Here is a 25,729-nt window from a genome sequence, read left to right on the forward strand (position 1 = left end):
GGTGCGAGGGCTCCCGTGGGCTCTGGAGGCAGTGTCCTGGGGCCTCCAGGCTGTGTGCTGGGCTGGCCACAGCGGTCATTTCCAGAGGAGACGCTCATGACAGCGTTGATGCCCGGTGGGGCAGTCCGGGAGCTTAAAGCCCCACGGAAGACACCACCATTGCATCAGCTGGGACACTGGGCCAGTGCATTAGCCGGATGCAATTTCTCAATGTGAAATAGGCAGTACCGGCCCCAGTGGTGACGTGCACATACGTCTTAGCGTGGCCCGTACTCTGGCTTTGAAAGCAGGTGGACTGACTGAGTTGACGCTATCGAGATTTATCTGACATCATCCCTCAGGGGCCGCTAGGTGGCGCCCTAACCCCGTGGTAGAGACCAGCGTGAGCCTGGGCTCCCTTCTATCCCTCAGGGGGGGCACCAAGGAGCAGAGGTTTCTTCGCTCACCAAATGCCAGCTTGCTTTCCGCTGCCGCTGCCCACGGGTCAGGGTAAGAGGGGGGGAATCTTGCTCCTCCCTGGCACTTTTGAGGTCTTCTCTCCCCCAGCCTCACCACTCACTAGCTTTCGGCCTGTTTCGTCATCTAGAAAACAGTAACAGCATTACCTCCCTCAGAGGACAGGTGTGAAGGGAGGCAAATGGGTATACAACACTGCCCGCCCTTGTCTGGTAAAGAGCTTGTCTGGTGAGGGGGTGAGAGAGGAATAGGAACATGTTTACAAACGACACAGCACAGGAGAAAACACGCGATCATAGTGACTCACGGAGCCCAGCCCTGACGGGATGGGGCTGGCAGGGACAGGTGTGAAAGGCACGGAGGAAGAATGGTGGGACTTGGGCTGCCAGGTGGCTGAGGTCGTGGGGGGGGGGGGGCAGGAGAGGGAGGCAGTTAAGATGATGCTTACCAAGCCCCACGTGCCAGGCGGGGACTGGGACATGAGCAGGGCACACCCGCTCGTGCCAGCAGGTAAGGGTGGCACGGAGGAGAGGCCAGCGTGGGAACTCGGGGCCCGGCCTCACAAACCACCACTTTGGGCTGGAGGTGGGCGTTGGGGGACCTGACCTTCCGCACTGTCTCCCGGGTGGGCCCCTGCCCCACCCCCAGCTCTGGGCGCTTGCTGTTCCCAGAGGCCTGGTCCCCCGCCTTCTCCCTGGGCCTCAGCATTCACTGGGGGCTAATGCAGGAGCGTTACATTAATTAGTTATTCATTTAATTTAACTTCACATTTGGTCTCAATTAAGCTTAAAGCGTTCTTCCTTATAGATGTTACAATAGCACTTGTAATTAAAAAGCAATAACTCTTCGCATTTCTCCTTTAGCGATCCGCTGGGAGGCTGGGCTAGCAGGGGGCAGGGGGAGGGAGGCGGCCACGGAAAGGGAAGGGAAGACGCTCTGGGTAGACGCGAGCTCGCGGAGGCTGCCACTGAAACTGAACTTGGGGGGGGGGGAAGGAAATTCTTCACGCGCCCGGAGTGTGGGAGTGGGAACCGCCAGGACTGGGGAGCGATACTGGAGATAAAGGGGTGCACTTTGTATAACGAGGGGTGGGCTGGGGAGAGGCCGGAAGGAGGAGGGTGGAAGGAGGCAACCCTTAGAAAAGGAGGATGGGGCCACGTATTGGTGGGAGGCAGAGCGGTGCCCCTCCCCCTTCTTATCCTAACTCCAGAACCAGTGAACCCATTGTCTTAGGCGGCAAATGACACTGCAGATGTGAGATGGGGAGGCCACCCTGGGTTATCAGGGCGGGGCCCAAGGTAATCCCACGGCTCCTTAGAAACCAAAGAGTGAAGCAAGTGTCCTGAGTCAGATAAGAAGATGCTGGCTTTGAAGAAACAGGAAGGGGGGATGTGGGCAGCCTTCGGGAGCTAGAAAAGGCAAGGAAGCGGGATTCACCCCTAGGGCCTCCAAAATCTTTATTTTAGCCTCGTGGAACCCAGATTTCTGGCCTCCAGAGCTGTAAGATAATACATCTGTATTGTTCTCAACCACAGAGGTTGTTGAAATCGGTTCCAGCCAGCAGCAATAGGAAACTATTATGTGTTCTTCCTGTAAAACGAAGGCAATATCAGTTGGAAGACAGGAAAACTGAAGAAGTCCCCCAAAGATGAAAAACAGTGGAGGGGTGTCCAGGCAGTATTTAGGTACCACATCCATGCCACCGGTCACTCCTCCGAGTTCTCCGAAGGCAGGAAAGGGGCTGTGTGCATTGCACACCCTTAGAATACCCGACAGGACGGTGAAAACCAGGAAAAGGAATGTTATCCTTCTGTCCGTGGCGTTGGGCGCTGGTTTTGATCCCTGCTGTCATTTCCTAGGTCCCAGGAAACCGAGACAAGGGTGCGTGTTGGGGTGGGGATTTGGAAACATCTTTTTTCTTCCCTGGAGCTACCATGATCTGCTCCAGACAGAGATGAAGAAACCAGCACATTCGTGGCTTGTGGCTTTGATTCCCCCATTGGCATCTCTGAAAACGAACGAGTATCGGTTTGCAGGTGGACCGCACCTAAGAGAGAGGTTGCTGTGCAAGTCCTTCCGACAGCTCAGTCTAGGAGCTGCCTGCTATTTAGTGTATCGCTAAGCAAGAAGAGAGGAGTCCACGTCTAACAGAGCAAAGACCCGCCCCAAACCCATGTGATCCGTGAACTTGTCTCTGAGGCCCTACGTGGTGTTTAGCTGCTCTGCCTGGATTCCTGGCCAATCTCTAAGGTTCTAGATGTTCCATTAGACTCAGTGGCTTCTCCTCGGTGTTTCTGTCAATGGAATTCGCATCTCCTGAGCTTAGCTTCTCCTTTCTCTCTGTTTTCATTGTATGGAGTAAGTCCTCTGTAGACAGGAAGAGCTTGGCTGGAGCCAAACTGCCTGTCTCCTATTTAACCCCTTGCTAAGGGGCCTCAAGCAAAGCACCGTCCCCACCCTGGGCCTGCTCCCCATCTGTGAAATGGGGACATTAAGAGTGCCTACGTCATGGGATTGCTATGAAGGTTGCAGAATACTTACAAAGCGCTTAGAGAAATGTCTAGCACATGTTTGCTAAGCATAATACAAACTGTAACTTCCGCATGTGAAAAGTGGAATATTCCCAAATATTGGGATGGAAATAGGGATCAGGGATTGAACTCCATGAACTGTAAAACCCCTTCCAATCCTGGGTTTTATGCCCGTGAGAGGATAATCAGCATTTTTTTTTTTTTTAATTAACTCCCATGTGGTTCTGGTTCCCACATCTGGAAACTTGCTCCTCCATAAGTAACAACAGCCACGTACTTAAAGATTTAGGCCAAGAAGTTATGATTAAATGCTTAGGAATTCTTTAATGAAATGTTTATCATTTTTTGGATATGGATTAGGGAAATGGTGGGTACACATAGCTAAGAAACAGTATTAACCAATGGAAAAATAAGGCGTTTTGAAACCCAAAAGTGATCTTTAAACTATCCGAGAAACGAGGCATGGGGGATCCTGGTGTCAAGTTTGAGCCTCTCTTCTGACTAGCCGTAACTCTCTGCCTGTCTCTCACGTCAAATTGCAGCAGGTTTCTTTACACATTGAATTAAAGTCAAAGTAAAACAAAAACACTTCGACTGCGGCAGCAATGACATCGTTTATTTTAAAAAAGTTTGTCTTAGAGAACACAACGAGAAATGGAGGACTTTATGTTAGAATAAAAATATTTAAAAGTGCCCTGGCTGGTTTGGCTCAATGGATAGTGTCAGCCTGCGGACTGAAGGGTCCCGGGTTCAGTTCTGGCCATGGGCACATGCCTGGGTTGTGGGCTCGGTCCCCAGTGGGGGGGTCGTGCAGGAGGCAGCCAATCAATAATTCTCTCTCATATTGATGTTTCTATCTTTCCCTCTCTAAAATCAATAAAATATATTTTAAAAATATTTAAAAGTAATTTGGGTGCCTTCCTCCCGGGACAGAGTTAGGAAGACTGTCTAGATGCCTCAGAACCCAGTTCTCAGATTAGCTCCCTCTACCAGGACCGATGCTATATACCCAACAGCGATGCGAAGCGTTGAACGCAGGGCAATCGGAGTGTGCGCAGCAGGAGTGGATACCTACGCAGACCCTAGTAACGGAACATTGGTACAATGATTTTGATGACTTTTAAAATGAAATATATGATATCGTGCATCAGTAGAGAATGTTAGCTTGACTTTCATTTTTGTGAGAAATTTAAGGAACTTGTCAAGAAATTACCGTATTTTCCGGCGTATAAGACGACTGGGCATATAGAAGATTTTCCTGGGTTAAAAAGTCGTCTTATACGCGGGAAAATACGGTACCTAGGGCTTTTTACTGGCCTGAGATCTCTAAAACACAACACACACACAGCGCCGCCTAGCGGAGAGGACCAATGTCTGCACTGTGGGGGAAAGGACGTGTCCTGCTCACTTAGCGTCTGTCCGGACACAATTTTAAAAGGCTATGAAATATAGCCTGTTCTCTTATACAGAAGCCCTGATTTGCTCTCCTTCTCCACCTTACAAACAGTAGGGATCACCGCCGTCTCTTTGCCACAGGACCCGTCTGGGTAGGGAATGGTACAGCAACACCTGCTCCATGGCCATTGATCAAAACATGGTGACCAGGGACATTAAGATAACTTCTGCTTTATCTAAGGGACGACCTCCAGGGAGGCCATATGCTCACGCGGTGCCATATCAGACATTGGCGGCAGGGGTGCCCATGTAGAACTCTCCATGAAATTCATGTTGTGCCCTCCCAGCCTTTTACTTCTTATCCCAACCCTGTGCAGTTTGGGGAGGTGGTTGACTACAGCTGCTTGGAGTATGAAGGTGGAAAGTAGTCTGTCATTCATTTCACGATGGCCGGTAGCTACGGACAGGATCTATGGAAGGCAGGCTGAGCGAAAGAAAATACACGTGGTTCCTAGTATGATTTTTTTTGCCCTCCACACACAGCCTGCCATTTACATCTGTGAAAATAACAACAACTGGACGGGAAGGAATTCAATTTCCAACCTTAACACATTTTTCTCCACATAAGTAGTCACCCAAAACTTTGTGACCATTTATCCATTGATCTAAAGGTTGGACCACTTTGCTGGGGAATAAGAAAGATGGAAACCTACAAGTTTTCCCAGACTTGCTTTTTCAGCAAGTCTCTCCGGAGAAGGCGCCAAGTGGCAGCCTGTGCTGTTGGGAGTCACTGGGCCGGCTCAGCAACTCCGCACGGGCTCGCCAGAACCTGCGGGCTTCGGTGGAATGTCCGAAGGAGCCACCCTGCCCCACTTCACTCAACATTTCCACGTCCACATCCTCCTTTTCCCTTCAATCTGCTGGGGGCTCGGGGGTGGGGGGGTGTCCGGGGGGTCGGGGAGGGGAGATGTTTGTTTCTTTTTTCTTTTCTTACCTAAGGACTCTAGGCCAGAGGAAACGATTTCCTTTGAAACAGTCTGTGGCCAAGTTATATCTGCAAAGTTTTTCCAAACTGAACAGGATAGACAATTCAAGGGCAGGGATGCTGCGCCTGATCCTCACCAGCCCATGACCCCCAAAGTCACCAGTTCTCTCCACTCTTAGTTTAGAGCTGAAACCCGCTGGGTGGCAGGGCTGGGTGACAACAGGATCCAGCAGGGAAGGCAGAGGAGTGGCCTGGACGCCTCCTCTCAGTCCAAGTTCACAGAGCTCAGTTGATTTCAGTCCAAGATGGGCCTGGGGGGGGGGGGGGGGACGCGGGGAGAGCACACCTGCGTGCACGCTGGGCACTGTGTGAAGTTGGGCACGTTCCTTAATCTCTTTACGCCTTTATTTTTGCTACCTTAAATTGGGGGTGATAATAGATTGCTGTAAAAATTAAGTAAATTCAGTTTCAAAGGAACTAGTGTATTGCTGGCGTATAGCATGTACCCAGTCAACATTCTCTTCCCAATTTGTGTTCTGATTCTTAACTTTAAGCCGGGAGATTCTTCTTCAAATGGCTCTGGGGAGTCAGGATGAGACTCAAAGTGGAGCCAGCCAGGGTCCCTCTATTTAGTGACAAATCCCACTTGGCCTAGGAACTGAGACAGGTATGAAGTTATTTCTGATCCTGGGAACACATTCCTCACCAGCTTCGGAGAAAGGGCTACAAAGACGAAACAAATGACAATAACCCCAAATGGCCTCACTGGTGATTAAATAAGGCACACGAAGGCCACCAAGTCCTGGAAGAAAGAGGATCCAGAGATACACAGCAGCAAGGCAAATACTCAACACTTCCACAGCCTTTCACAAATCCCCCGCGTAAACCCGAAATGCACAAATACTAGATGCGGGGAGCTGTGGTGAGCTTACAGCGAGAGCCAGTCCTGGGTTGGTGTGTGGGCTCTCTTAGAGCGGAGGGAAGTGGCACCATTGCCTGGGAGTTCTGTGGCTTGGGAGTTCCGTGGCCAGTAACAACACCCGAGTAGTTTGCCAACTCATCACAGTAAAATCACCTTTTGAACGCTGGGTGCCTTTCCTTCCCACATGGCCCCAACCTTACAACTAAGGATTGTATGCGTTATCAAAAGCACCAAATTCTCTCCTTTATTGGACAGCAGGAGCCAAGTGTGCCTTTTCCTGAAATCCCCTTACTGACGTCCTGGTTGAAATCTCCTCTAAGCGGATCAGTTACTATTCCCCTTAGAGAACAGATGGGAAACCTGGGTACAGGTGTTAAGAAGAGTGCAATATGCCTCTCAAGCTGGTCAGACTCTACCTCCAAAGAGACAATTTAAAAAAATATACATTTTTTTTTATTGATTTCAGAGAGGAAGGGAGAGGGAGAGAGAGAGAGAAACATCAATGAGAGAGAATCACTGATTGGCCACCTCCTGCACACCGGGAATCAAACCGTGACCTTCCGGCTCATAGGTCGATGCTCAACCAGCAGCCCCGTGTCTGGAAGCCAGGACTCAAGGGATCTGTCTTAGCAATGAATGGATTTCCCCCGGTCTTCAGGCATGAAGGCTATCAAAACAAGGCTCTCCAACTCGTGCCCTTTGCTCATGAGTAACATCCAAGTGAGGGAGAGGACGGGGTCTTAGTTTTCGTGAGCAGCGCTCAGTAGGACCTCAGTGGTTTGGCATAGATTGGCTCCAGGATGTGATGAGTTAGAACCAAGAAGAGAGCTCCGAGGAAGACAGCAGTGAGGCAAGCCAGCAGGACGTAGCGACCAATGAAGAAGGCATCCACAATCTGGAGAAAGAAACATCAAAAATGAAGTTACTCTCACTTCAGCACCAGCTGTGCTCGTCTGAAATCGTTGATGAATGGGCCCAGAGCCTGTTCGTATTTGTGCCTTCCAGTAACATCCTGCCCTGGTCTCCTCTGTAAATGGTCAAGAAAGAACATTTTCTTAACGACCTGAGCCAGAAGTGCAAGATAAAGAAAGAATGAATGAAGCACAGAAAACAAATGGCTTGATTTAGGAGATTTGTAAACACTGTGAAGACCCTGGACAAGTTCTTTATGTTCTGGAATCATATGTTATGTTATCTGAAAGCATTTCTGAGATGCTTGCTTGGTCTTAGAAAGGCTCATTTTAGTTAACTTTCTTTAGAGAGAATTTTAAACATGCATATAAATGTGATAGCATAATAAATCCTATGTACTCCAAATCCTAACCCCCAAAATAACCCATTGCCAATAGTGGAGGGTTCATTTTCAAAATAAAAAGGTGGCTCTTTAAAACTTTCATCTGAAGAGTTCTGAACCCTAACATTCATACCCAGCATTCCAGGGGTTAGGGAGAATGGCCATTTACCTGAGATACTAAAGCACTAAGACGATAGGTAGATCATGTCCTCCAATCAAACAGTTGGCTGCTTGGCAACCAGTCATACTTGAGGCCCCAAAGCTGTTAGTCTTTGCTGATAAAAACCTCTAATTAGTGTTAGGTACCCACTGGTCTGCTGTCTGCTAGCCAGCGCTCTTCTCTCTTCAGATCCAAACAGTGGTGCTTAAGTTTGGGCAGGAAAAAAGAAATTTAATCTATAGACGTAATGGAACAGCTACACAAACCAAGGGACTGGGTGACTTCACAGATTCCAGAAGCTTTGAGAAGCCAGTACCTCGCAGAGAATCCCAAATATTTAAAAGGTGACTGGGGTGCACAGAACAACAGTGCAAGAATGTCCACATCTTAATTTTAAAAAAATTGGGGATGTGTTAGATTACATGGCAAAGCAGAATTAAGGTTGTAAGTGGAACCAAGCTTGCTAATGAGCTCACCTCAAAATAGAGAGGCTAGCCTGGCTGACAGGCGGGCCCAGTGTAATCAGAGGGTCCTCAAAAGTACAGGAGGGAAGCCAAGTCGGAGAGGTGTTACCTTCCTGACTCTGAAGAGGGAGCGAAAGACTCCCAGTCTCAAGGGTGATCCCCCCGAAGATGGAAAGGGCAAAGACACAGTCTTTCCTAGAACCTCTAGAAAGGGATTCAGCCCTTCCAACCCCTTGGCGTTACCCCAGTGCGACCGATTTTGAACTTCTAGCTCACTCTTAAGATAACACATTTGTACTGAAAGCCTCTGAGTTTGTGGTCATTTGTTACAGCAGCCGCCGGACAGTGACAGTACAGGGGCCACCCACCAAGCACCTGTCAAGTCCAAACACTGCCCTGATCGCTGAGACCCAAAGACAACACGAAGAAAGGGCTGCTCCAGAGACACCCCCACAGCCAACGCAGACAAAGGTCAGTTTGATCAAACAGCTTTAACACAACTTTGACCTTGGCTCCAGTATGAACAAGTCTCCTGCGGGCTACATGTTTGCTCGTTCGACACGTTTCACTTTTTAATTAGCCAATTAGCAGGCCCTGGGTGGAGAAGGCCCAGGTCATGTATTATGGATAGGTATTGAGCCAGGCTGCGGCCGGACCGGTTCTCAGAGCCCGAAAATGAGAACCCCAGTCCGCTGGCCATGCTGACGAACATCTTCTGCTCAAACCCCGTACTCCTCTTCCGGGTCTGCAGGTCACGTGACAGGACAGAGGGACTGACTGTGAACAGTGTGCTTGCTCTGTGCCCTTCTCCCAACATTGGTATCTGCAGCCGTCCAGAAATTAGCAGCCTTCATTGCGCTCCCCCTTTAAGTCAGGGAAGCCGAGGTAGGAGCTACCCCAGCTCGCACACGGTACTCACACCAGCAGAGTGGTTTTAAACGCTGACCAAAGAACCTAGCTCGGATGGAAATAATTCCTTAAATTATGTGGTATTATTTCCTGCGAGTTTTCAGAACAATTCTCCCCGCTTTTGCCATGATTAGCCCTAGAGTTGGAAATATGTGCCAATTTTGGTTCAGAATTATGTAATTTTGTGTACTGCTGTAAAGTGTCAAAATAGTTTATGAACTCTCTGTGATGGCCCCTAATAGTCTTGAGTCCCCAACAATGAAAGTTTTGAAGACAGAGCTCAGTTTCAATCCTTGCTCTGACTCCTTCTATATATGTCTGACCTTGGGCAAGTACTTTTACTTCTTACAGCCTCAGTGTCCTTATCTATAAAATGGGGATAACAGTACCTACTTCATACTACTTTGGGTCATCTAGAGGTTTAAATGAGATCATGCAAACAATGTGCTTGTTACAGGACCTTGCACACAGTAATCCCTTAAAAAATGTTAGCTATTATCACCATTCCTGCTTAAGAAGTTACAGTGGAGGTTGAAAGAAGCTGATAGAAGGAATAATGGGACATAAGAAGTCAATACCATTTAGATGGTAGGGGTCTGAGAGCAGCTGGGCATGAAGAAGCCAGGGCCCCAACCAGGAATGAACCAGAAGGAGGAGAGTGTCCAGGGCTGGGCTATGAGAAAGATGGTAGAAATCCACTCTGAGAGGTGGTGCGGGCAGGTGCGGTTCCAGCAATGAGGACCAAAGGAACGCCCAGAAGACTGAGTGGTGAACTCATCTATTGGAACAGCTTCCTCACTACTCTTCTCTATGAAAAGTGTATTCTTCTCGTCAGAAATGGAAAATTCAAACACAAGGAGGCAGAAAAGCATGCCGCTCAGCACCTTGGGGGCACTGCAGAAGGTTAGGCCCAGGATCCGAGTTTCTGAGCCCAGGCCACCTGGAAGGGACACTGTGACGTCAGGAGCAGGTCTAGTCCTGTTCTTAATTCACTTTTCCTCCCCCTGCCCCACAGCAGGAGGTGCTCATTCATCTTGATGGGGACTCAGAATACGATTCTATTCCTGGGCGAAGGGGCGGGGAATCTAAACCTCCCCCGAGCTTTCCTCATCCTCGCTTTAACTTTACAAACCTTCTAACACAGCTCAGCCCACCTGACATCAGGGAACACCGCAGGGCAGGCGTGAGGTCCAGGCTAAGAGGAACAAGAGTTACAACTTGGGAGGCAAAATAAAAGCAATAGTTTTACCTTCATCTCGACCTCTGGGGCTGGGGTTTCACTGGCGCGGGGGAAGAGCAACAGGACTGCCGTGATGAGCAGAGCACCGAGGAATACCAAAACCACGGAGAACCTGGGGTCAAAGGGCAAGTGTGACAGCACTGCTTACAGTTTCCTCTCTGTCACTGCTTACAGTTTCCTCTCTGTCGGGCAGGCCCGGTGGGCTCTTCCCTGGGGCCAGTCTTCTGTGTTTCAGCCCATTAACAAAGCCCAGGGACCGGAAGTCCAGGCAGCCTGTAACTTTAGAAATGTTTCCATCCCGAAGCCCTTCTGCCTGGACAGTACCAGCTGGATGCATTCCTGTTCAGCCCCAGTCATTCCAAGCTTCTAAGAATGGGAATTGGGAGTTTTCCTTTTTTGCCTCTGCGGAGTCATAATCACAAAAAACCAAAGTGGCCCCACCCCACCTCACCCCGACTTCCGTGTTTGTTTTTAGACCAGAACACTTGAGTAAAGTATGCGACTCGCCGCTTTACACGGACACTGGCCAGAGAGCACAGAGCTATAGCGTTGTGTCAGCTTATGGCCTCTCTCCTGAGGCTGGTGCATGATGGAGAGCCGGTCGTTATCAGGGCCCCTGGGCCCAGGTCTAGAGCTCAGGGACTGGACCAAGCATCGGCCACAGGCTGAACAATGAGGAAACTCACACATGCACAGCCCCAACACTGGGTGCTTATGGCACAAGGTGAAAATGTGCCAATAGTTACCGAAAGGATCTTCTGAATTCTAAATGTGTTATGAGCACCAGCGGTTTTGCTCCTCATTGTTTTACCGTGGGTTCCCAGGGGGAGCGGGCGCCTTACCTGGTTGCACCGGAGGCTCTGGACAACACCGCACACAGCAGCAGCGCCAGCACCCAGACCAGAGCTAAGACGAACACGCCAGTGCCCACGCCGAGCACAGTGCCGGCCACCTGTGGGGAGAGGAAGCCGGAGCCCTGCACTCACCCCAGCCCTGGGCCAGCGCGGGACCAGGTGTCCTCTCAGCCCCCAGCCTGCCCACCTTCTGCACACTCCTGGGGTACATGAAAGCACTCAGCCAAATACAGAAAGTCCAAACTCGTAATATAAAAAGATGTCTATATGCATATGTACATATGTATAAGTAGGAATAAGTCCAACAAAAGATGTATAGGATTTTTATAACAAAACTTATAAAATTTTATTCGAAGTTTTTTTTAAAAAAGATCTGAATAGCAAAATAAAACAGACCCAAATAGAGACATAACCCATGTTCCTATTTGGGATGGTTCAACTTTAATAGATCTTAATTTTCCTTAATCTATCAATTCAATGCCATTCTCACCAAAAAAATCTCAAAAATAGTATTTTTTTTTTGTGTGGAACTTGAAAACCGATCCTCAATTCATATGGAAGAGCAAAAGCCCAAGAATAGCAAAAACAATTTTAAGAACTAGGATGGAAACTTGCCTTTCTTGTTACCAACTGCCACAAGACACATTATAAAACCAAGGTAATTAAAACAGTGTGATGGTGGCATAAAGACACATGGACCCGCAGAATAAGACAAGAGAACCTGGAGCCAGATCCGGGCATTTATGAGAGCTTTGTTCAGGATGGAGTTGGCTTTATGATTCAGTGGATTTCATAGATGGTGTTGGGACAAGTGATTATCCAATCAGAAAATAATAAAATTAGATCTCTACTTTAAATCATACCCAGAAACCAATTTTAAATGGAAAGTAATTCATTATAAAACAGCATATGTTTAAATATACAAATGTTCGGGCTGACTACCCTAGAATACATAATGAAGTACAGCAGTCAGATGCTTGCACCTAAACTTAGAATCACCATGAACGGAAAAGTACAAAATGCAAGGCTGATGCAGGTGCGTTGGATGGCAGCTCAAATACCACGAGCTGGGCTGCCTTCAGTTATGTGAATTTTCTAGAGTGATGAACAACTCTTGTTAAAGTTCCAAACCACAAATAAGTATAATTTCCCCTTGATTTACATTAAGAGTTGCATTCCTGGAAATTTTAACTATGTTCAACTCTGCCAAAAAATACATTATGTTTGTTCAAAAAATAAAGTTAGATTTAGGCTCAGATTATAAATGAGTATCCTGTGGGACACTCCAGAGTTGTACAGGATGCAGGACAGTTCTCCACAGTGAGGGCTGTTTGTGCATCGCAGAGTATCGAACAGCTCGGGCCCTGCTCTGTAAACCCCCAAAGTCACAATAATACTCAAATAGGCCCCCGTACATTCCAAAATGACCAAGGAGAAGTACCACCCTCTTTGGAGAATCACTCTTCTGGAAAAACTCATGCACAAAGAGACATGTGCAAGGATGTTAGTTTATAATACCAAAACATCTGGAAAAACCTAAATGTCCATCAATAAGAGAATGGATGCAATATTACATACTCATACTGAACATGAAATGAATAAACTTGATCTATCTGTATTGAGAGCAATATAGCTCAGAAATAATGTTGAGTGACAAAAGAAAGCTGCAAAATGAAGCCCATAGTATAATAATACTTGTATTTTTAAAATGTACAAAAAACTCAATAGCAATATTGTTTATGATATACTATATACTATAAAAGCATGAAAATATGGGCACAGATAATGCATAACAATTTCAGAAGAGTGTTTGCCTCGGGGAAGGAAGGGAAGAAGGGGAATGGGGCCAGGAAATAGATCAAAAGGCATCTGAACTAAGTCTGTGATGTTTTATTTCTTTAAAATATGAAACGTAAGCTGATGTGCCAAAATGTCAATGTTTATTTATCTAGTTGGTAGGGCATAGGCATTTGTTATACTACCCAGTGTAATACTATTTTTGATAATTCTCAAAAAATTTTTAATTTTTAAAAAGTTAACTGGAGGCAGGGTGCATATGAATTGAGATCAGAGAACAGAGATTGGTGACCATTTGGGATACTATTGCAGTTCTCTAGTTCAGAGATGTTGAGGGCCAGAACTCTGTCTTAGCTGTGGAGATGGAGTCTAGGAAGAAGGCATCAGAAACGAGGCAGAAAACATCAACAAAATGAAAAGGCAACCCACTGAATGGGAAAAGATATTTGCCAATGACACATCTGATAAGGGGTTGATACCAAAATTTATAAAGAACTCATGCAACTCAACACCAAAAAAACAAACAAATAATCCAAATTAAAATGGGCAAAGGACCTGAATAGATATTTCTCCAGAGATGATATACAGGTGACCTATAGACATATGAAAAGATGCTCAATATCACTAATCATCAGAGAAATGGAAATTAAAACCACAGTGAGATATCGCCTCACGCCTGTAAGAATGGCTATCATCACTAAAACAACGAACACCAAGTGTTAGCAAAGATGTGGAGAAAAGGGAACCCTGGGGCACTGTTGGTGGGAATGCGGATGGGTGCAGCCACTATGGAAAACAGTATGAGCCCTAGCCAGTTTGGCTCAGTGGATAGAGCATTGGCCTGCGGACCAAAGGGTCCCGGGTTTGAATCTGGTCAAGGTCACGTACCTCGGTTGCAGATTCCTCCCCAGCCCGGGCCCTGGTCAGGGCTCGTGCAAGAGGCAACCAATCGATGTTTTTCTCACATGGATGTTTCTGTCTTTCCCTCTCTCTAAAAATCAGTGGAAAAAATATCCTTGGGTGAGGATTAAAAAAAAAAAAACAGTATGAAGGTTTCTCAAAAAAGTAAAAATGGAACTACCTTATGACCCAACGATTCCACTTCTGGGTATATATTGGAAGAAACCTGAAACACTGATTTGAAAATATATGCAACCCTATGTTCATTGCAGCATTATTTACTCTAGTTAAGCTATGGAAATAGCCCAAGTGCCCATCAGAAGATGAGTGGATAAAAAAAGTGGTGGTACATATGTACAATGGAACACTACTCAGCTATAAAAAGGAAGAAAATCGTACCTTTCGCAACAACATGGATGAACCTGGAGAGTATTATGCTAAGTGAATAAGTCAGTTAGAGAAAGACAAATACCATATGACTTCATTTACATGTGGAATCTAAGGAACAAAACAAACAAACAAAATAGAAACAGACTCATAGATACAAAGAACAGACTGATGGTTGCCACAGGGGAGAGGAATTGGGTTACCGGCTGAAAAATGTGAAGGGATTGAGAAGTACAGATTGGTACTTACAAAAGCGTTATGGGGATGTAAAGTACAGCATAGGGAATACAGTCAATAATATTGTAATAACTATGTATGGTGCCAATTGGGTACTGGAAATATCGGGGGGGGGGGCAATTTGTAGTGTATATGACTATCTAACACTATGCTGTACACCTGAAATTAATACAATAATGTTGAATGTAAATTCTAATTGAAAAAAATTTTAATTAAGAAAAAATAAACGATGCAGGTTTGCTGCTTGGTTGACGGAGTTCTTGGTACTACCCTTAACAAGATACTAGTTAAATTTTTTTTTTTTATATATTTTATTGATTTTTTTTTACAGAGAGGAAAGGAGAGGGATAGAGAGTTAGAAACATCGATGAGAGAGAAACATCGATCAGCTGCCTCCTGCACACCTCCCTACTGGGGATGTGCCCCACAACCAAGGTACATGCCCTTGACTGGAATCGAACCTGGGACCCTTGAGTCTGCAGCCGACTCTATCCACTGAGCCAAACCGGCCAGGGCTACTAGTTAAGTTTAATTGCTGCTGTTTTGGATATCACACACAAAAACCTCTAAGAATCGGACCAACTCGATCACCCTAGAATACAGGGCAAATGGCATTGGAAGCTGATCATTAGAAATACTGCCCACCAACCTCCACCAAAATCTTAAAAGTTCATGAGATACTGGGTTCAGTATATGGTCTGGCTTTCAAGTAACGCGATCAATATCCCCAAACTCTTATGAGAATGAAGTTCAACACTTGGTAACCAAGCCGTACATTTTCTCTCACTGAGAGTGAAAAGGAAGGGCTGGATATAGTACAGGGTGCTGTGGTGGGGAAGGAGTGACCATGCAGTCACTTTATCTCGTTAATTCAGTGTGTTTTAATGTGAATCATATATTATTTCCCACACTGGAATAGATACATTGTTGCGTAAAACTTTGATTAAAAACAGTAAAAACAATAGTGTTTTCACTTAATGTCCAGGGCTTTTTCAAACCTTCTTTGAGAACTGATGGTCTAGCCAACCTGGGTTCCAGGGTCAGTCCACGTACTGAATGTCTGCGGCATTTAAAACAGGTAGATGGGAGATGGAAGAAAATAACCCGTCTAGCCCCGGCCCCCGTGTGGCTCCATCGGCTGGAGCGTCCTCCCGTACGCGGCAAGGCCGGCGCCCCACCTACCGCCCCGCCTCTTCCAGCCTCCTCTGGCCCAGCCTCCTCGGCCCAGCTCCCTAAGGCTCCAGCCTCAGCCGTTCTCACCTCCGCCATCCTCTCCGCCGCAGGCGGCCCCACTCCTTACCTCCTCCCGCCCCCGGCTTCCCACACCTCGCAGTCCCACCGGTTTCAGCCCGGGTCTGCTCCTAACGAATCACAAATGGGCTTTCATCCAGGCTGAACGCGATCCGCTAATCAGCGCCCGTCTTTCAACGCCCAGCTTCTCCTCATTTGCCTACGCTCGCCGTGGCTCCAGGCAGCGTGGTGGGTGGGCACGTCGCACCCCGTCACTCCCTCCGATTGGTTGGAGACGGGTCGGTCCTGGGACCCCCGCCTGAAGCTCGATTGGGTAGAAGCCGTCCAAGGCTCCGCGCACGCCCCACCACGCCTTGTCAATCACACCATCCCCTAGGTAACCTGCGGGCTCATTGGCCAGTCGCGCCCGAGGGCGGGCTGTAGGGCGGAGAAGAGCGTCTTTTCCCGCCACCCCTCGCTGTTACTATGGAGACGCCACAGTCCTGCGGAGATGCGCAGGGTCCCGGCCACCCTTCCTTCAGGTCGAGGTGCGGAGATAGGTACAGCAGTCTGGACATGAGTGCCTGTGTCGGGGTCTGAGGAGCACCTCAGTTCCTGAGCCAGTGGCGCCGGTGGGCCAAAGCAGACGTGGCCTCAAAGTCGGGGGGACAGGCCCAATTATTGAGGGTCCTTACCAATGCTCCCGGAGAGAACCGAGTACGACGCGGCAGTGGCGATAACATCGTGTGTTCACTTATTCTTCCCCCGCCTTATTGTATGTGGCCTTATGCCACCGTTATTCTTATGAAGTAGACTGTGGCGAGGCTCCTTCTCCTCACAGGACAGAACTGGGGAGGGGAGGCCACGGTCGGTCAAGTGCATCTTCTGTAGCCACAGCTCCAGGCACCTGTAACTGGAGCTGATGCACCCGCTTTTTAGCAAGCTGCGCTTAAATCTAACTGCGAACTAAAACTTGGCCATGATTTTTGCCTCGAGGCTGTAACCTGTTAGGACCTTTAAAAGATCCATAAACCGGGCTAAGCAAAGGAAGTAGGACAGAGGATGCAAGCTCCATTGCGGAACCAGGAAGGGGACACAGAAAGCAAAACGGTACCAAATTTGCGAGCTCTAGGATTTGAACCCTTGGCCGTACCCAACATTCTGAGATAGCATGAAGCAAACGATTCAACCCTGGAACACCCCCCGTCTTTGGTTTAGGGAATCCAATGCTGAATCACAGCTTTGTGAGTGAAATTGAAGAAGATGGTTGAAAGCCACTGAATGTACGTCTCAAATTTATTCTACTTTCTTTTTTAAAAAAATATCTTCATCGTTGAAAGTATTACGTATGTGCCCTCCCACCCCCCCATTGACCTCTTCTTGCCCGCCCCCCCCCCCACCCCAGGCCTGCACAATAGTCTGTGTCCAGGGGTTATGCATATTGATTGATCTCTTTCCACCCACCCACCCTCCCCTGCCTTCCCTCTGAGTATTCTACTTTCAAAGTTTCATTTACAATGATATGTACAACCAGTGATTTCTTATGTGTTTAACAACTTGACCGTACGTGGACCAATGAGGAGCTCTGTGGTTAAGAAAGCCATTATTTTGATTAATTCATTTGATTGGAATTGAGTACTAAGCACTGGTAGGAACTGTGAGGATACAAAAGAAATACCATGTGACTCCTGCCTTAATAGCCTGTGTTTTGCTAATGAAACAACTGGAAAATGCTTTAAAGCAAGATATAACAATGGGCCAAACTTATAGTTAATTGCTCCAGGTAATAATAAGACTTCATCTACACAGAGCCTTTAGTAGTTTGCAGAGCACTTCTTCGCTTGTATTATTTGGGTGAAATACTGTTTTGGTCAGCGTTAATGTGGCTCTTCATGGCATAGGTAGAACTCATGCTGTGCCCTGGCATTTGGGTAGGAATGGGAAAGGTGGAACAGAGATGGAAGGGAATCCAGGGAGAGAAAATAGTTTGAGCAAGAGGCTGAGACAAGAATGAGCAATGAGTATTTGGGAAATAATGTGGAAACTGGTCTAAGCCAGAGTGGAGACAGATAATGGAAAATAACATTGTGTAGACCAGCGATGGGCAACCTTTTGAGCTTGGTGTGTCAGACTTCGCCAAAAAACTGAGCATAACTCGGGTAGTGTGTCACTTTGAGGAAAAAACATTTATTTCGCAAATGTTTCATCCTCGGCATGCGGCCGCCTCAGCGGCCGCGTGTCATCAGAAATGGCTACGCGTGTCAGTCAGTGCTGACACGCGTGTCATAGGTTCGCCATCACTGGTGTAGACCAACCGGTCAGGACCAGTTCTGAGCCCCTAATGTTTTTTGGGAAAGTGTTCAACATTAGAGTTTGGGATAGTTAATAATTTCTAATGACCAAACTGACTTATGTTAAATTATAAATTAAGAATAGGGCATAAGCCCAGCCAGTGTGGCTCAATGGTTGAGCATCGACCTCTGAACCAGGTGGTCACGGTTTGATTCCCCATCAGGGCATATGCTCAGGTTTCAGGCTCTATCCTGGTGTGGGACATGCAGGAGGCCGCCAATCAATGATTCTCTCTCATCGATGTTTCTGTCTTTCTCTCCCTTCCTCTCAGAAATCAATCAAAATAAAAAAAATCAAATAAAATAAAATAAAATAAAATAAAATAAAAAAGAATAGGGCATGAGTGAGGAGGCACTCCAAACTTCTTACAACTTCCTGACTGGATATAACATTTTGGGTTTTCTCTCCTATAAGAAGGTATCCTCCCCTCAAATCCCACCTTTAACTCACTCCCTAACCAGGAAGAGGTGTTAGTTTTCTGATTAGATAATGCTATCTTACACTCTCATTTAAATTGAAAGAAGTGCTGTCACCATACCACTCCATCTTTTGCCATCTCTTAATCAAAGTTCACTCTAAAGAAAATTTATTACTTGACCATCCAGTCTTTCTCTTTTAAAAAACTGTCTCCTGTACACCATGTTACACAGTGCCTCTCCACATTGCTCCACATCCCTGCCATATATATATATCACTCACATTGTACCACCTATTCAGTGCACATAGGTGCCATATAGGTGTACATTTGTTTAATTACAAATTTCTCTTAAATAAAATCCAAGCAACAATAACTATAAACACCACTATCTAATTTCCTCTCTCTCAAATGTGCAAAGTCATTGTTGTGCTGTTTGGTAGAGAGGTAGGGTAACAAAAATGAGGTTATTAGGGTAATTGAGTACAAGAAATGATTGCAGAGAAGATAAAGTTTTCTTGTTCATTTTATGGTTGTCAAAACTTTTTTCTGACAGGAGCCCTGAATTTTTGGTATACATTTTCTTATGTGATTATTTTTCACATTTCTGCAGGTACATTCTGAAAATGTGCCTAAAACTTAGTAATTGTTGGTATTTAGCTGAGACTCAAAAGCTGCCATTATTCTGCTAAATTGGGAAACTGAGTAAACAGAAATCCTCCCTCCCTTCCACCCCCAGTTATATTGTCAGTAGTTACTGATTTTCCAGGTCACCCAGAATTACCACCATGATTTTCTAGATTATAATATTCACCTTATGCTATAGAACAGGGGTCAGAAAACTATGGTGTGTGGGCCCAATCTGGCCTGCCATCTATTTTATGTATGCCCTGCAAGCCAAGAATGATTTTTACATATTTAAATGGTTGGGGGGAAAAAATAAGAAATTACATGAAATACAAATCTCAGTGTCCATAAGTCAAGTTTTTCTGAAGCACCAGCATGCTTATTCATTAGCATATTGTCTATGGCCGCTTTCACTTTACAACAGCAGAGTGGAGTAGGTAGTAAAGCGACTGTATGGCACATATGATTACAATACTTACTATTGGGTCTTTAAGAAAAAGCTCTGATCCTTACTATCTATCTTAGAGTTTGCTAGTGAATCAGACCCCATGGAATGTTGGAACTGAAACAGACTTTGGAAATCATGCAGTGTTAATTTTTTTAAAATCTCACATCGATAGAGACAATATCACTGTGATTGATAAAAATCTCACATTCTTGCCTAAAATCACATAGTCAGTAGTAGTAGACCCCTAGTTCCGTTGGCTCAAGGTTTCTTTCATATATGTTGTGTCTTCCTTAGGGTGAGATAGGTCTGGAAGCAAAGAGAGTCATCAAACATTGTCTTGATTTTGATCTCATGTCTCATCCAGATGAATACACTGCAGTGTAACCAATTGATGGATACCTGGACTTTCATGATTTCAGCCAATATGAGTTGTCTTCTATTTTCCATTTTTCTCATTTCTCAAAAGTTGTATGGCCATCATGAAAAACTTGCTTACTTTTACTCACTTTCTCTCTTTTACCAAATCTGTCTGCTTCAGCAAAGGAATTCCGAGGTGGCTGATTTTCTGTTCCGGTTTAAGGTTCTTAAGGGAAGTGAGGATGGTTAGAAAGGCATAGGATGCAGATTTCACTCTGGAGTCCAGGGATGGGCCATATGTGTGGAGAGGGGAGAGGGAGTGTCCACAAACCCACTGGTAAGTTTAGTGTATATACCCATATGTGGGCTTTTCTGGGGAGGGTATCCATAGCTTTCCTAAGATTTTTAAGAGGCCATGACCTCAAGAAGATTTGGAACGATAGATATAAAAAGATGTGTTTGGGGGAGACTGATCTGGGTTCTTCGGTAAGACCTCGGCTGATATGAGGGAAGAGCTCTTCGCCCACTCACATCAGCCCACCCAAGTTTTTTTTGTTTTTTTTTTTAACCTTCTCTGCCACTCATAAAGGTAATAAAAATTCATCAGATTCACAAAGCGGTTGAAGTCAGATGGTGATGAAATCCCAGCATAATTCTCACCAGAGAACGTTCTGATTAATAGAAACTGCAGAGGAACTAATTTTATGAAAATAGCAATTGTTTTAGCTGGAGCAAGCTGGGAGAGCGGGTGCTGATGCAAACAGCTCCATTGTGCGGTGCTGACAGCTCCAATCTGGCCGTTTATTTATTAAATGTCTTTCCGCTGTAAATTATTAAGCCTGGATTCTGGGAGAAGAGGGAGCAGACAGAATAAGACAATAGGATGGAAAGCAAACCTGGACAGCTCCCTTCAGCATTATTGCGGCATTGTGTCTTGTGAAAGCCTCTCTCTGCCTCCGTGGTTTAGAGGAGGAGGATGAATTCTCTCTTTGGTGGGGCTCAGAAATGGACAAGGCAAATAACATGCTTTGATGTCTCAGTTATTTGCCAGTTCTTACAAATCAAAGTGTCCTTCAGGGAAGATTGAACCAGTTGGCTCAACAAGTAGGAGCCAGGTATTTTGTCTATTCTCTGAAAAGGCTGTTTTGCCCAAACAAGGAAGAAGTTGGTCTACCTTAACATTAGCAAGTACCAAGTGAAATGTTTTAGGGTGCTCAGTCACCAGAAAATTGGGTTCATTTGGCCTATTTGATAGCTAGAAAGGTCTTTCATGCTGGGAAGGAGTTCTAGGATCTGTTTCTTTTTTTTTTTTTTTTAATATATTTTATTGATTTTTTACAGAGAAGAAGGGAGAGATAGAGTCAAAAACATCGATGGGAGAGAAACATCGATCAGCTGCCTCCTGCACACCTCCCACTGGGGATGTGCCCGCAACCAAGGTACATGCCCTTGACTGGAATAGAACCTGGGACCTTTCAGTCCGCAGGCCGACACTCTATCCACTGAGCCAAACCAGTCAGGGCCAGGATCTGTTTCTAAAACTGAAGAGTAGAAAAGGCGTGGTGGACAGACAGGGAATGGAATTCTGATTATGCGCATCATCATTTGAAACACTGGAGTCCTGGTAAATGGGGAGGGAAGGGATAGTTGGTTTGTGTGAATCTTAGGTTCAATGTTTAACCCTCTTTTCTGAACAGCATAATAGAGGACAGGGGGGCTTCATTTTTTTGCCAGGCACCACCTCCTTATTTGCTCGGGGCTGGTAATCATGTCCCATTTATGGAAGCTTGAGAATGGGTCATGCATTCATCATTTGTTTATTCGTTTGACAAATATTTGTACTGAGTATTCCTGTGTGCCTGGAAAGCGGGGATAAGGAATGAACAAAACAGCCCTGCTCTCATGGAACTTACATTCCAGTGGAAGGAGCCAGAAAGTCAACAAATAAATGATCTGCTGGTAAAAAAAATAAATAAATAAAAATCTGCTGGTTTCAAGTGCTGTGAAGAAGAAACGTGGGCTTCTGGAATAAAGATGGATGAAGCGGCATGTAGGGCGGGGTATTACTTTATACAAATGAGGAAGGAGGATCTCTCTGAATAGGCGAAATCTTAGCAGTGACCTGAGAATCTTAGCAGTGGAAGTGAGAGAGTGAAGAGCCGCGGGCCAAGCGAGCATGAACGCCCTGAGAGGGATATAGGTGAATCCCAAGAGCAGCAAGGAGACCAGTGCAGCTGGAGTGGGGAGGGGGCCTGCAGGGGCCTTGTAGGGCTGTAGCTTTCTTCTGAGTGACATGGAAGCCACTTGAGGAGTTTAGCACAGAGGAGTGACATTATCTGACTTGCCTGCCAAAAAGCAAAGCCAGAAGGAGCGTGCCAGATACCAGTTAATGCAGTCTAAGGTCAGAATGGGGCTTGATTCTCGTAACAGTGACTAGCTTTGGTGATTGCTTCCCAGTATGTGAAGTGGAAGGCTCATTTCTCTGCATCTGTGGGGTGGGTGAGGGTTCTGTGTTCTTTGTAAACAGCGTCCTCCCCTGGAGGGTGCCACGGGTGGTGACACAGTGGACTTTAGGTCCCTTTGTTCGCCTACAGTTAGAAGGAGGATCTGAGGCATCAAACAGCACAGACTCTGTTAGCACTGGCCCTGCCCAGCGCTGGGTTTGCAGCTGGCCAATACGCAGCTCTTGCAGGAGAAGGCTTCTGCGAGTTCCGATTTCCTCTCCTCTGTGGAGCAGGAGAGGACTGCAGCCCTAGAGGCAGGCACCAGGCAGCTGCTGGGAGGATATATATGGCAAACTCAGCTGGAGTCTATGCAGGAACATTTGGTAGATGGGGGAGGAAACTCATGATGTTTTATGGGGAGTGAGAGAGTATTAGGAGAACCATGGGGCTTCTGGATTAGCAGATGTCTGGAGGCATCGCTACAGCCTATGACAGGCCTGAGCCCCATGCTTCCTTATAAGATGTCAAGTTCACTGTGTCCAAGAAGCTCTGGGGTCCCACCAATGAGCACTTTCAGTCTGTTCTCCTGGGGTATTTCAGAGCAGAGTCAAGCGGAGGCTTGGATAGAGTAGTCTTGATCATTGAGCCCTGAGTGGAAGGAGATGGCCAGACCCATACTTAAGGATTTTAAAAGATGGATACAACTCTGATTTGAGCTCCCAGCTGCTGAAATGGAAAGGTTCTTTTTAGAGATTGGTGTTGCCTGAAAGTCCACTGTGTCACCACCCTTGGCACTCTCCAGGAGAGGATGAACAGAGAACCCTCACCCACCCCACAGATGTGGAGAAATGAGCCTTCCGCTCCACATTGGTTCTGGGATTGAAAGACCAAATCCTCAGGAAAGAGATCTCAGAGCTAAATCAGGGCTAGAAATATACTTCTCTCAGCAGTGCACAGATACCTGGGGATGGCCCAGCTTGAGAGTACAGCTCACAAATATTCCATGTTTGATCAGTGAAGACCACTGTCCACAGGGAGGGGAAGAAGCCTTGAAGATTTCAGTCCCTGGAATTTCTGCCTCTGAACCCGTTTTGCTTACCTTAGGGGCACCATCCAAACTATCCCGAATAGAAAGTGCTAATGAATGAGTTTGCTAACCAAGTCAGAGGCCCTGAGGGTAGTAGATGATACGTTAGTTAATCTAATACATAAATGATAATAAATAGAATTGCTTCTTTGATTGCTTTGCCAGCATATTCCCCTGGTTGAGACAGGGGAGTCAGGAAGGACATAAGTAGGGGACAAGAAGGAGAAAGGAGGGAGTGATGAAGGACAGGTGACTGGAGGAATGACAACAATGAAGCCAGATTCCTTAAAGAGAAAGGATGTACAGTGTGGAGTTGCTCTGGTGGGTGGTCCGCAGTTGAGAAGGATGGCCGTTCCCGAATGAGTCATTTCCCCAAAGCCTCTGTTTCTGGAGATGAATGCGCACTGAGTAAACTAGATCTGCCTGGCTCCTTGATCATGCTTAGACCTAAGGAAAAAGGGCCTGAGGCAGTTCACTTCAAACACTAAATATCTACCATTCATTGAGCAGTGTTCTAGAAACGCAGGAGCTACAGTCCCTTTCTTCCAATTGTCCACACGGTACTGTTTGCGACAAATAAGAATAAGACCCTGTGTGATAGAGGCCACAGGAGAGGTAAGTCTGGGGGGCTTCCTAATCACAGGAGAGGAAATAGAGGGGTCAGGGAAGGTTTCCAAGGTGACACTTGAATAGGGTCTTTATGAGTGACTAGAAATTAGCCACAGAGAGTAAGAGGAGAGGGATTCCAGGCTCAAGGAACAGCACATGCAGGCTTCTAGGGCTATGAGAGAGAAGAGAATAGGTGATAGGCCAGGAGTTCAGAGTGTCTGGTGTGCTGTGGGCTGGAGCTGAAAGCGTGAGAAGGGGGAAGGGCAGCAGAAGAAGCCAGAGGGTATTGGGATAGTGTCATGAGACTGGCATCATGTGAGAAGGACGTGAGACAGTATCTTTCAGATTCTGATGATCCACTGAAAGATTTAACTAGGGAAGGTATTTATAACTTGTATATATAAAAATAATCTATTCTGTAAATCTCTTATATTTATCTGGCTATCTGGCCTTTGCATAAATTATGTTCAAGGTTGGGGTGTTCTCAACCTCCCAAAGCTGCCCACTTCTTTGGTGGGTGACTATAAATTTTACAAAATCTTTCTTATATTGAGCCAAACTCTGCCTCCTCACAATTCCTACTCACTGTGTCTGGCTTTGCCATTTGTAGCAACACAGGAAAGACCACTTTAAAAATATTTGAAGATACCAATGCAACCTCCCATTAGTTTTCAGTTTCCCAAGTTAGGCACCCAGAGGTTCACTCATTCCTTGTTTACTTCATTGTTTCTAGGCTCCTTACCACCCCTGTCACAGCTGTCTGCATTGTGGTTTATTAAAGCATCTTTCAGAATCTGGCACTAGAATTGTTCATGATACTTCAAATAAGCTCAAAAGACACGGAGTACAGTGATGCCATTACTGCTTATTTGAGCTGGACACTCTATGACCATCAGGAACTCTATTCTTCTTAGTTTGTTACTGGTCACATCCCACTGTTTGCTTTTAAAGCTTTTGATGAACTGAAGCTTCTAACTCTTCTGCACACTAATTATTGCCAAGCAAAATCTCCACTATACTCTGTATGTACAGTTTCTCTTTGAAGTTTAAATATAGGACTTCATCTTATTTAAACTTTACCTAGTTAGTTTTCCAGACTACTAGATTTCAGCCTATTAGTTTTATTTTTAAAGTCTTGATTCTCTTTTCTATGACATGAGTGGCTCTCCTTGCACATCTGACAAACATTTGTTGTGTGTTTTAATCCAATCACTAATAAAAATGTTTCCTAGGACAGAACTCGGTAACACTGGAGGTCTACTTCCAGTCTGGGTGTGTGTTCACACAGCTTGAGTTCCACCTAATGCCCATTTTACGTTATTCATAACTCTGAAGATACATTGTACTTGGCATTTCTTCCCATCCAAATCAATAAATGTTTATTGTTGACCTCCTGTCTTCTAGGTTCTGTGTTAGGTGCTGAGGACATGAAAATAACCAAGATATCATTCTTGTCTTAAAGAGCTTTCAATTTAGCGGAGGTGACGGACCTTCATACACCAGCTACAAATCAGTGTGTGTATAATTAAATATGTGTTACCTCTGATCTGTATTAGAGTTATATATACCTTTTTCAATATAAAACATAATAGGTAATAGATAGTGTGCATTATATCATACTGTGCATTA

General features: G+C 45.9%; 1 protein-coding gene across 1 annotated transcript; it reads right to left on the reverse strand.

The window, feature by feature from the left end:
• Positions 1 to 6,745: 6,745 nt before the first annotated feature.
• On the reverse strand, positions 6,746 to 15,862 carry TMEM218 (transmembrane protein 218). The gene is made up of 4 exons (XM_008142863.3): positions 15,792 to 15,862; positions 11,199 to 11,308; positions 10,366 to 10,468; positions 6,746 to 7,184 (listed from the first exon to the last, which is right to left on the reverse strand). Exons 1-4 carry the CDS (start codon positions 15,798 to 15,800, stop codon positions 7,050 to 7,052), a joined length of 357 nt encoding a protein of 118 aa, XP_008141085.1. The 5' UTR covers positions 15,801 to 15,862; the 3' UTR covers positions 6,746 to 7,049.
• Between the last annotated feature and the right edge of the window lie 9,867 nt (positions 15,863 to 25,729).

The sequence above is a fragment of the Eptesicus fuscus genome, chromosome 23 (assembly GCF_027574615.1).
Source record: "Eptesicus fuscus isolate TK198812 chromosome 23, DD_ASM_mEF_20220401, whole genome shotgun sequence".
Classification (NCBI taxonomy): Eukaryota; Metazoa; Chordata; class Mammalia; order Chiroptera; family Vespertilionidae; genus Eptesicus; species Eptesicus fuscus.